Here is a 13,041-nt window from a genome sequence, read left to right as displayed (position 1 = left end):
TTCATTGCTTTCAGGATAGTTTCAAGATCTAATGTGAATAATTAACAGCCATTGTTACAGAGGTCTTATCACTCACAGAACCCAGAGTTCTGTGAGTGATATATATGTCACATATATACTTGACATATATAATCACATATATTTAATGTTCACATGTACCATGGGATATGTATGAGTGTCTCTATTTTTATAGACAAGGAAACAAACATTAAATAACTTGCCCAAGATCACAGAGCTGATAGAGCTGGTATTTGAACCTAGGTCTTACTCCTCCACCGGAGCTCTTAATTCCCATTCCACATCATCCCCAGAGCTAGTCCTTGGTGGCCACTGGTATTATTAGCCAACCAGGCAACTGGGCTGGGTCCAGGGTAGCTGATTTAAGCCCAGTCATGTCTGGAAAAGTACCTGACAGATTGTACTTGGATCAAATCCTACCGCTTCTTCTCTATAATTTCTCCTGAACTTCTTCCATTGTTGCAGCCTAGCTTGGGTCCTTACCCACTGTGCCTGGGCTGTTTTTGATTTTTTTCAAACACTCACATGTTCTCAGTCTCTCCTATTCTAATTAATCATGCTCACTGTTGTCAAAATAATCTTCCACTGCACAGCTCTGTTCTCAACCGTAACAGTTACACTCAACACTTCACTTAAGGGCTTAACGGGTTGCTAGGTGTTTTCACAGTCACCACGTGATTTTATCTTCACTTTTTTGTGGTGGTTGGCTTTTTTTTTTTTACAACTAAAGAAACTGAGACCAAGCCAGATGTAGACTTGTCCAAGGTCAAATACTGAGTGATTGGCAGGGCTGGAACTCAGTTTTAGACCTGACTTCAAATCCAATTATCTTAATAATTTTTACATGATGTACTGTTGTCTCAAAATGTCAATACTGAGAGCAGGTACCTGAGACTTCCTATCACCTTATGCTGTAATTTGCAAGAGTAATCTCCTCATGCTTTATAAACCATTTAAATCTAACATCTTTATAAGATCTGGCCTCCTGTCATTCATCTCCCAAAGGCAGCACATCCCCAAATTCTCTGTGCAGCTTCTAATGTACTAAATGAATTATCACATGAAAAGAGATGGGCACAGTGCTTTTAATAAGTGTTAGTCATTGTCGTCATAACCCTTCTCCCACCTCACCCAAATTCTTCAACTCTGACTTCTAAAACTCCAGTCTACAATTCCGAAATTCCCCGACCATCTCCTTCACAAGATTTTCCATTCTCGTCCACTGATGCCTGATAAAACCCTAATCCTGGTTAAACCTGTTGCCCACTTACTCAGCACCAAGAGGACTACTGTGAGAAACATACACAACTGTGTTGACTGAGTCACTTCAAAGCTACAATCACAGATGTCAAGTTGGCACTTGACACCACCAAATGATGTAACTGTCCTTTCATAGTAAATTTATTTTCCCACTCTTTGAGAGATTGTATCTTTTGCCTTCTCTCTCCTAAAATCTCCAAAATCTCTGTCTAGCTCATGACTGGCCTATATACTTCAGAAAGAAAATATTCAAAATCAAATTAGATCTACCTTTTCAATCCACCTCAAGTCCACAAACCAAACTGCATGTGTATCAATACATTCTGCCATCCCATCTGCCATATTAGATGAAGTTTCGATCTAGTATAGCCTCTCCAATATTGTTCTGGGCTGCAACCCAGGATAAAATCCCTCTCGTTTTCACCTTACAATTACCTTCTCTTCCACATCATCAAGATCTCCTCATATATTGGATCCTTGTGATTGGCATACAAGCATACTGTTATATTTCTATTTTTTTAAAAAAACAGTATAAACAGACAAACCCAACCTAACCAGAAAAACCTTTCCTTTGACCTCTCACCCCTAACAGCCTCCATCCGATTTCTCCATTCCCCATCCCATCAAGATTCAGCTTTCTCATCTCCCCATTGGCTTCTCTCCAGTCCACTTGAATGGATTTGTGTTCTCATCATTGCACTGAAGTGGCCCATATCAAGGTCATCACAGACCTCTCTCTTGACAGAACCAATGACCAATTCTTTATCCTTATTTTCCTTGGCTTCTCAGCAGCATCTTGGCTCCGTCTTGAAACACTTCTCAATTTTTCCTCCTAGCTCTCTGGCTGTTTTGTCTTCCCCGGGGATCTGTCCTCTTCTCATCCTATGTTCTTTTACTACATGAGTTCAGACTGTTCCACGGCTTCAAATATCCTTCTGATGCTGATGATTCTCAAATATCTGTCTCTAGCTGGAGTTTCTTCCCTGAACTCCAGACTCATATATCCGACTATCTTCTGCCTTTCTATTTAGATGCCTATTAAATATCTTAAGCTTATGTGACCAAAACTACCTCCCCACCCCCAGTCTTTTTCTATAAAGTCTTTCTCATCTCAGTAAATGGCATATCAGGCTAAAATCTTGGACTCATTCTTGATTCCTTTCTTTCCTTCATGGACTGCATTCAGGTCTCTGTAAGTCCTGTTGCTCCACCACCAAAATATATCCTCAACCTGTCTGTTTCTCATCACCTCCTTGCTAGAGCTCACATCCCAATCACCATCATGTCCCACCAGGAGAGAGGTACTGGTCGCCTACACTCTAGTATCCTCACCATAGCCCAAATGATCCTTCTAAATGCACAAGTCACATCAGGCCACGCCCCCTCTGCCCCACCCCATCTTCCACGGATTCCCATTACTCTTGGAGTAAAATCTAAATTCCTTACCATGGCCAGAATGTTCAGTGTGATCTGGACATTTCTTCTTCCATGACTTCATCTCCCTTGACCCAACTCCTTCTTTATACCCCAATCATGCTGGCCTTTTGTCCCTGGAACACCCCCAAGCTTTTCCTGTCTAACAGTCTTTACATGTGCTGTTCTTTCCACTTGGGACATTCTGCATCCAAATATTCATATAGCTGCTTCCCAGATATATTGTCTGTTGTCTAACTCTCTGTGTTAGAATATAAGTTCCCTGATGGCAGGGCTTCTGCCTGTTTCGTTCACTGCCGTATGCCCAGCATCTTGAACAATCCGCAGGGTACAGTATGTGTTGAATAAATCCTTACAGCCTGATTATCTCTTCTAACACCTTCATTGGCTCCTTAAGATGGGAATTTTTCTTTAGCTGAGCATTCAAAGACTACAACAATGAAGCCACCGCACTCTCTCAAACTTTATTTCTGCCTACTGTTTTAAGTCAGCTCTCCTTCAGCATGAGAATACTTTGTCTTTTCTTGGTCTGTTTCCTCTGCCTGTAGTGTCCTCACCATACCACTCTTCTTGTTTAAATTTTACACTTGTACCCAAGCTTAGCTTAAGAACCATTAGGACTTGAGGGTCTCCTGGATCACACAGCCCATAGCAATCTCTCTCTATCCCAATTCCTATTTCTTTGATATTTTCTTCTTTCTCAAAATGCTATACTGTGTTGTTAGTGTTTTTTTAAACGTCTGTCTGTTTCTCCTATTAAATCATACATACCTGAAAACAGAGAATTGATCATAAAATGTTTTGAATCCCCAGTACCTTCAGAGAACGCATACATTACAGGCATTCTATGTTTGCTCATGAATAAAATGCACGTACTAATGCAAGCTTGTTCAACTGTGGCCCGCAGGCCACATGTGGCCCAGGATTGCTCTGAATGTGACCCAATACAAATTTGTAAAGTTTCTTAAAACTCTATGTGATTCTTTTTGTGATTTTTTTTTTTTTAGCTCATTTGTTGTGTCAGTATATTTTATGTGTGGCCCAAGACAATCTTTCTTCTTCCAGTGTGGCTCATGGAAGTCAAAATATTGGACACCCCGTTCCTATTCTTCAATCAGTATAGTCTAACAACACTATTAGCAGCCATTTATTTACTGCTCATTGGGTTCCAGGCACTATGCAAAGTGTTTTTAACACCTAGTTAATATTTTATTAGAGAAGGATACTTGACTGATAGGATTTTGTCATTACCAATTTTTTATTAATCTTACATGGACTTCTAGGCCATATTTCTGCATTATACCCCTCAAAATTTTATCTTTCCAACATTTTCTTACTCCGATTATGTTCTATATTTTTAAAATTCAGAAAAGGAGGTAAGTATAAGAATGAAATAAAATGCGATATGTAAAGTGCTTAGCACTAGAGGTGGCATGTGTTGGGAGATCAATGATGAAAGCTATAATTTACAGGTTCTTCTCAAACGAACTCTACCTGGCTAGCATGGTAGTGTGCATATTTGTAATTTGCAATCATTAAAATCTTTATTGATGACATGTGCATTTCTATTTACCGAGAACTTACACTCTCAGCCCTGTGGGAGAAAACAAGAGAACATAAGGTCTAGCTGGCCTCTCTCTGAGGCCAGAGAGACTCTTCCTACTTGGGAGTTGAGACCGAGAGCCATGAAACGGGGATAATAAGGGACAGCACTTTATCGAGAGCTAAATGGAGTCGTAATAATAGCAACACCTCATTATTTTATGGAGTTGATATATTCTTTTATTTGCTCTTCTCAACATTGCAAAATCACTCTATAGATGAAGAAACTAAAGTCCTGAAATCTGATTCTCCCTTCATAAGTGACAGTGTCTAAGTTCAAGCCCATTATTCTGGCTTTGGGTTCAGTGCCCTTGTCAATACAGTTTTCATTCATTCATTTGCTCATTTGTTCATGCATTCAGCAGATTTTTTTTTGGTAACAACTACATGCCATGCACTGTGCTAGATACAAAGCAATAAGATGTCACCCATATCCTTTAGGGCCTAGAACATAGGGAAAGCAGCAGAAAAAGTAGTGTTAAAGAAATTCGCAAAGAAGATTCCTGAGGGCTGGTTCAAGAAATACTGTCACAGTGAATCAGCTCCTTATTTCATCATTTCATCATCATTCATTCAGTCATTTAACAAATATTTACTGGGCATCTACCAGGTGACAATGTGCTAGGTCCTGAGACTAATATGATGAAAAAGGAATTTATAGTGTAAGAGCAAAGGAGTGGGAAACAGATACTCATAGACAACTCAATGGATCTAAAAATAAACTCATGGTCTATTCTTTTCTTTTCTTTTCTTTTCTTTTCTTTTCTTTTTCTTTCTTTCTTTTTTTTTTTTTTTTTTTTTTTGAGATGGAGTCTCACTCTGTCACTCAGGCTGGAGTACAATGGCACGATCTTGGCTCACTGCAACCTCCGCCTCCTCCTGGGTTCAAGCAATTCTCCTGCCTCAGCCTCCAGAGTAACTGGGACTACAGAGGTGCACCACCATGCCCGGCTTATTTTTGTATTTTTAGTAGAGACAGGTTTCACCGTGTTGGCCAGGCTGATCTCAAACTCCTGACCTCAGGTGACCCACCTGCCTCGGCCTCCCAAAGTGCTGGGATTACAGGCATGAGCCACCACACCAGCCATGGTCTCTCTTCTCAAACCTCTCCTTTATTCTACATGCCCTATTCCATTTAAAGTTCTTAAAATCACCCCCAGACACTCAAGACAGAACTTGGGAGTTTTCTCTATGCCTCCCTTTTGCTCATCCATCTACCAACAACTCTTGGCTATGTCCTTTCGAGCCTATGTCCTAAGCTTCTGTTCCTTCCTCTCCACTCCCACTGTTACTGCTCTAGCTCAGGTCCTCACCACCTTTTGCCCAGTAGCCATGAAATGTCCAAAGTGGTCTCTTCACCTCAGGCCTGAGACCAGCAGCCACTGCCCATGCATCCCATGCATGCTCCACCTACACTTCTCTTACCTCTAGAGTGACCTTTCTAAATCCAAATTCAACCTGACATTTCTGTGCTAAAATCTTTTTGAGAGTGCCCATCCTTTCAGCTAAAGCCCAAATACCTTCTTATACATCAGAGTCTCTTGGCAGGGCTCCTGCCCACTTTCTAGCCTCAGTTCCTGCCGTTCCTCCCTAATCACCTCCACTGCCCACATACACACCTCCTGTGCTCTGCTGATGAATAATAGAAAATAGACCCCACTTTGGGAAGCCATTTCAACATCTTCCCCTAGGTTAGGTGGATTGGTTACTTTCTCTTTTAGCCACCATTGTACATCACACATAATAAAAAGCATAGCTACTGATGACTAAGCACAGCAATTCATGCATCATGCCAGACCTAGAGGCAATAACAATAGTGTTTAAGGACATGAACTTTGGAGATAGCAAGATGGGTTCAAATCCCAATGTCATTTGTTTAGCAGAATGATCTAGGGCAAGTTACTCAAGGTAACATCTCATTATTTTTCATCTTTAATATGGGTATAATAAAACCCTTTCATTGAGTTGTTGCAAGGATTAATGAAACAATGTACAAAAAGTGCTTAGCACTTTATGATGTAACAGTGGTATCTGTTACATCATGTGCTATTATTAAGTTGAAGTCATAACTACTGTGACTGTATTAGACTTTTTACATATACCATATGAATCTGCCCAAAAACCCTGGAAGTTTTCATTATTTCCATTTTACAACTAAGGATATTACTTGCTCAAAGTCATATAATTAGAAAGCAGCCAAGTTAGGGTTTAAGTCCACATCACAAAACACTATTACAGCACTTATCAGATCTTTTGGAAAGTATTTACCTGTGTACCCAGCACTCTTCCAGGATGGGAAATTCCCAGAAGGCAAAGACGTTGTCATATACATATTTCCCATAGGAAACGTTTAGGAAACAATGAACAAATGAATAGCTATGTATTCAGCCAGGGGAGACTAATGGCTGTGAGATTCCAATCCTGGAAGAGGAGGGAAACGGCTGGTATGGTCACTGTGTCAATGGAACAAAAGCCACCCCCTCTGTTCCTGGGTCACTCACTCATTGCTTCAATCTGCACATGGATGAGGTTCTCGATGTCTTCCTGCAGTGTCTGATGGGGCTTCAGGGGGATGGGCAGGTAGCCATAGTGCTCTCTGTTGCAGAGGTACATCTGGATGCCTGAGGACCCAAGAGAGGGACAAAGCCAACAATGAGAAAACACATTGCTGAGTAACAAGCGAGGAGAAGGAACCTGAACTGTGTCTGATGCTGAGTTTGACACTGCAATTAAATAAGTGGTTGTTTCAGATATGTCTATAGACCTAAAAAATGCTCCTTTATTTAAAAAGTAAAACACAGCATTGGGGACTAATAAAAACACTGGGCTATTCTTCAGCCCAGAGGAAATTGATTTTTTCTCTCTGAAGAAAAAGCAAACTCATGGCCTGGAATGAACAAAAAAAGCATGAACGGATCAAAAGGGAGGCAAGGAATTCCCATTCCGGAGAGCAGAATGGAACACTGTAATCCACCTACAGGAAATAACAAGAAAATGAGGAATGAAATCCACAATTGATATGAAAGCAAACAGGAAAATTCTGTAACGCTGACAGATTATTAAAACTAAATCTAGGCATACATAGAACAAAAAATGAAAAAACAAAGGAAATTTAAAATTCTCCAAGATTCTCCCTGGTTTTATTGCTTCCCTTAGCAGGCATGGATTTGGAGCCAACCAACATACATGAAACTTCCAAAATCAGTTCACATAGAGACAAAAGAGTCTGCATTTCAGCATGTTCTGTTAAGAACCTGTAGTGTGACAATACCAGAAGTATACAATACCCTTCTCATATTCAAATTGTTCTTCCTAGCCCCACCTGATAACTTGCAGAGTTATAAGGCATCTGTGTTTAACCAGACAGCTAGAAATATAGGAATCAGGATGGTCTCATACAGATCATTGGTCAGCAATTGACACTCCTGATCAATGAAAAGACTGCTTAGTGAAAAGGATGAGTCTGCCATGTATCCAAGCCTCTGGTCCATGTATCCAAGTCTCTGATTTGTTAATTGCGATAATCGTCAGTGTTTTTTGGAGAGAGAATTATCTGCATAGGGACTCCTCTACTTTGTGCAGATGAAATTTCCTCCAGTCAGCTACATCATCTGTCAAATCAGGTGAAGCTGTCTCATGGCATTAACAGAGAGGAAGGAGAAAAGAAAATAACCTTTATTCCCTGCTTTTACTGAATCTGGCTTGAATCAAGGCTGGTCTACCAAGCACTGTCCCTTCTCTTGCCTTCACCAAGCAAACTCATTAGCTCTGCTGTTTGCCCACATGAATGCTTCTGGGGAGCTTCAAAGTGCACCTTCTTGTAAAGTCATGATGAATTCAGGAAGTGGAAGGAAAAAGATATTAAAGTTACATCTCTACCCTAATTAGGCAAACCATTTTACCAATTAACTTTCTGAGGCTTCCATAAAAAAAAGATATGATACCTATCCAAACTATCCATCAAGTGTGAGGGTACAAGGAAGGCATTTTTAGACATGCAAGACCATCATATATTTACTTGCCATCATACTTTCTCAGAATGATGTGGGAGAAGGATGAGGAGGAAAGGAAGAGGAGGAGGAGGAAGAGGAGGATGATTATAACCAGCAAGAAAGATTATAAACAACACGAACAGGAGAGTCAGTGTATAAGAGAAGAGAAATAAGTCTTAGGTTGATAGCTGCAGCACCACTCAGATTAGAATATATTAGAAAGCTCCAGAACAGACATCTTCACAAACATGCAGAAAAGGACATCTGACAAATCTGAACATTCTGAGAGGAGTTTGAGGTAATTAGTGATTAGTTTTGGATCATACTAGCAATAATAAAACTAAGCAAAAAAAAAAAAAAAAGGCAATTATTAAAGGAATTGCCTCCAAAGAAAATTAATGGCAAAGGAAAACTAATCATGGCCTAAAAATGACCAAGCTTGGAGTTAGGCTTGCATGATTACAACAAGAACACTGACCATCAATCTGTTTGAAATTACATTAGGAGAACAAGGTGATGAGAAGAATGTGTTTGCATGCAGAGGGCAAAAGGCAGAAAGAGAGCTAACTCCTCCCAGTCTGTAGTGGAGAGTTAATAAATAATGCCCACGGTGAAGCCAGAAAATCAAGAAGTAGCAATGCATGCATATTATTTAACATGGATGTAAATATTATACTAAAATGATCACTTAAAATAGATAAAAGTGGTTGCCTTCTGGAGGAGAGAAATGATGCAGGGTGATGTGCAGGGGACTGTTCATTTCTTAATAAACCATGGGGAACTATATGAATACTTTCAACCATGTGCATGGGCAGTTTGATAACAGAAAATTTAAAATAAAATGTGTTAACAATTAGATAAAGTCTACGAAAGAGTCTGCACTCCCAGTGAATGCTGCTTCTGGGGAAGACAACTTTTCTTTTGAAAAAGAAAAGTGAATTATGCTACATTTTGAAGGACTTTATTTTTCTTTTAAACATATAAAACATTTTCTTGTACTCATATAGTACCTTAACATTGCAGATTGATATAATTATCCCTCTCTTTGGTGATGAAAAATCAGACTCAGGCTGTCACTTGTCCGAGGTCACATAGTAAGTCATTAGTGCCAAATCTCTGTCCCTAAAGAGCCAATGCCAAGTGCTTTCTACCCACCCAGTAATTGGAAGCTCAGTTCCAAGACCATTAGTCACTAGGGGATTGCCATCCCTCCACATGGGGACAAATTTGATCGCTACCAGTGGTGTCCAGGATTTGTCTGCCCATTGCCCATATCACTTGCCTCTTTTGACTCACATCAGACATTTGGAAGACGACTGGCTGGCGCCGGGATGGTTCCTGTGGCCATGATACAGAACCCAGATCACTGGCCACAATGGGAGGTGAACTCTTGACCCTGGACTCATTACAGCCACAGAAACTTGCCTATGACCATATGTGCTCTCTTCTTGGGCTAGAGGGGTGGCCAAGCCCCGCTCACCAGCACACTTGGATTGCTCCTCACTCATCACCCACGTGGGGCAATGGCTAGAGTATGGGGTGAAAGATTTAGGACCAAGGTTTGTGGTTGGATGGTCCTGCCTGGGACATAGATGATACACAGCTAGGGAGCTTCAGAAGAGTGAGAACAAAAGAATACCAATCATATTTCATGAAGAAAGAGGAAAGTGCTTTGCTTTGAAACTAAGGAAGGAAGAGCCTAGAGACACGCCCCGGACTGCACATGACTCCCAGGCTCATTCATGTTTCTCTCGAAAATACTTAGAGATAAGTACACTATTACCTTAAAATCCACAGTTGTCAAGAAATACCTTGCATATCCCCAAAACGACAGTGAATCTTTCCTGCCTTGACTCCTGCCCTGTTCATGGTCTGCACCGCCAATCTGGCCCTTAGCTTTCACTGCTTCATGACTATTAGTTGTGTTTTCACATGTAAAAATCTTAACTCCCAACTAACACCGTGCCAGGAACAGAAGGAAACACTTGGGAGCTCATCCTCTCTCTTTCCTTTTCTATCTCCTCTTCCCAAATGAGTCACCAAACAACTTTGCGTGTCTACCTGCTTTCAGTGTTCTAAAAAAGCCTTTGCAAAGTCTGACCAATAGCACACAAACTCCTGGTGAACAGGCCAAGCACAGGGCAGAGCTGAAAAATTCCTGCTTAACCTGAATCACTTTTCCCATCCCAATATCCAGGTATTGGTTTCATACAACGTACCATAATAATTTAGTGCATGGGGTCATAATAATGCTTTGTGCAGTGACTATAAAGGAGGACTCTTAGGCAGTGCCGTTCATGTAATTGTTAATATCTCACTTTCTTGGAACGTCCTAACTTCAATTCAACCTCTGAAGGAAAGAGATTGGCACTCAAAGGACTCAAAAGTCCCTGACTTTGCTTCCCGTCCTAGGGAAGTCAGAGCAAATCACAGACCAACTGAAAGAAGCAGTTTCCATTAACACTGACATAGGAATCTTTGCAAAAAACTTCCAATCATATGAGATTGCTTTTGCCTAGACACAAGGGCTACAAAATGCCTACACCTGGCCAAAGGGTCTAAATTGCTCCAGCAGCCAAGGGGGAAATCAGCCTGACCCATTTCTACCAAATATTCTTATTCTCAGCAAATCTACAACTGATGAGTGGGACACTATGGCTTTAAGGAGAGTCTGACGTGTGAACTGTATCTTGAATTTGTATTAACATTCTCATCTGCCAGCCACTTCCTCAGCTGTCGGAGGATCTTTGCACCATCTTTTCCACCCTCAGTTATATGGCCACAGTGAGTTTATTCACCATCTTCTTGGTTTATGAACCTATTTTTGCTAGTGGTTAAGTGACACATTTCTGGCACATTAATAATGGAACCCGACTTCTGTCAGGAAAGTCTGAATTATCCTAACAAAGCTTTGCTCTGTTAGATGCCATGTGTCTTGCTGTTGAACTGCTCTTGTGAATTGTGTCCTCCTGAAGCAAGTGTAGGGTGAAATGAGAGAAATAACTTTCCTTCCTGTTCACCTGTCTTTCTCAAAAATCTCCAGGCCCCACTAGAAATGCTTTCCCAGTGGTTCATAAAAGACTTCAGTCTCGCTTTGCCTCTCTTTCACAGGGACTGAGGCCGAGACTGTTCGCTGCCTCTTTATCTGTTCTTTCCTTCTTCTAGAGTGTGAAAATTGCAGTGCATGCATGCAGAGAATAAAGACGACATTCTGAGCCTCCCTTACAGTGAGGTATTGTCCTGGGACTAAGCTCTGGCTAACGAGATTTGCATGGAAGTGCTGCATTCAACTTCTGGATTGCACCCTTCAAGGGACAGGGAGAGTTCTCCCTGCTGTTTCTGCCTTGCTGGCTGAAACGCATCCGTGGTGGTGAGATACCTGGGACTCCACAATTAAGGGCAGTACATCCTAGAGAGTGAAAAGCGATACACAAGAAGCCTGGGACTCTGAACACTTTGTGAAACAAAGCCACTATAGCAGCTCAGACTTTTTCAAGAAGAAATAAACTTCCATTTTTAGTCTGGGGTCTTTGCCAGTGCTGTTTTAGGCCTCTGTGACAGTTTCCTAATTAATAAATGGACTTCTATAATAAACAATTGCAATGCAGTAGCACCACAGAGAACCAATCACCTTCCCATAATTCCCAACATCACCACCAGTCCCTGAAACTCAAAATAGAGTGGGTTTCTGGGTAGAGGCCAGCCCTGGCTCTTGGTCATTGGTGCTTCCAGGGACAGCAACATAGAGGGTGCTGGTATGGTTATTGCAGACAATTTACTGTCTCTCACTACCAGAAATATGAGGGTATTTTTTTTTTAATAAGATGCACAAAACAAAGGAGCTGGTCATTTTGCTGTGTCTCCATGGTGGCACTACGACCAAAGACAAACAGTACCTGCTTGCCTGCTGGAGAAGGCAAAGACAATGATGTCATCAAAGGTCCAGGTGTAGTCCTGGTGTGGGGGGTAGAAAGTCAGCTTGTCTGAGGCCTCCTTCCTGAGGTCAATTAGGAAGGTGGAGTGGACCATGGGGACGGGGAAGCAGCCTGTCCTCTTCCATTCTCGAATCTGAACATAGTCTGGGGTCCTCTTATAGAAGCCCTGTAAAAGAGCAAATAGGTGGGTTGTGTTTTCTAATCTGAAGTCTTCATCCTTCTCATTCGCTAGACTGATTGTTTTCAAGTCATCACCAGCTACATACAAGCTCCCAAACAAAGCCACCTTCACTCCTCTTATTATGGCCTATGAATTTCCAAGTGAGCACAAGAAATGCTGTCTACATATAAAATTATACTAAAAGGGTCTTGATATAAGGAAGAATAACTTTGATTTCAGCATATCCCTTGATTTAATAATTTCATAAAAGTGCATTTTATGTTGACTTATGATTAAATATGAAGCATGAGTATTAAGAAGTGGCAGAGCAGTTAAGAGCAGAGGTTCCAGTGTCAGACTCCCTGAGTTCAAATCCCACCTCAGCTACTTATTGTCTGTAGGTATGGGTCAAGTGACTCAACCTTGCTGCGCTTATTTCCTCATCTCTAAAACAGGGATGATGGCACTATCTACTCCATGGGGTTAGCTGTAAAATTTAAGTAAGGTAGAACCTGAATAGTGTTGAGACTACTGCCCAGCACCAAGAATGTATCAACAAATACCGGCTCCTATTAAAATGACATTACACTATGACTAATATTTGTAATTAAACATGCATTACTTAGATATACAAATGAGG

General features: G+C 41.0%; 1 protein-coding gene across 7 annotated transcripts in view; it reads right to left on the bottom strand.

The window, feature by feature from the left end:
* The window catches only part of COLGALT2 (collagen beta(1-O)galactosyltransferase 2), a 115,246-nt gene that overhangs the window by 18,339 nt on the left and 83,866 nt on the right, over positions 1-13,041 (bottom strand). For all 7 annotated transcript variants that reach the window (XM_063613778.1, XM_055233763.2, XM_055233768.2 and 4 more), the window contains 2 exons: positions 12,203-12,407; positions 6,816-6,935 (listed from right to left, as the gene is read on the bottom strand). In XM_063613778.1, the coding sequence (XP_063469848.1) occupies positions 6,816-6,935; positions 12,203-12,407 (325 nt within the window). The remainder of the gene's footprint in view (positions 1-6,815; positions 6,936-12,202; positions 12,408-13,041) is intronic.

Source organism: Symphalangus syndactylus, chromosome 19 (genome assembly GCF_028878055.3).
Source record: "Symphalangus syndactylus isolate Jambi chromosome 19, NHGRI_mSymSyn1-v2.1_pri, whole genome shotgun sequence".
NCBI lineage: Eukaryota > Metazoa > Chordata > Mammalia > Primates > Hylobatidae > Symphalangus > Symphalangus syndactylus.
This window is presented reverse-complemented; position numbering and strand designations above follow the sequence as displayed.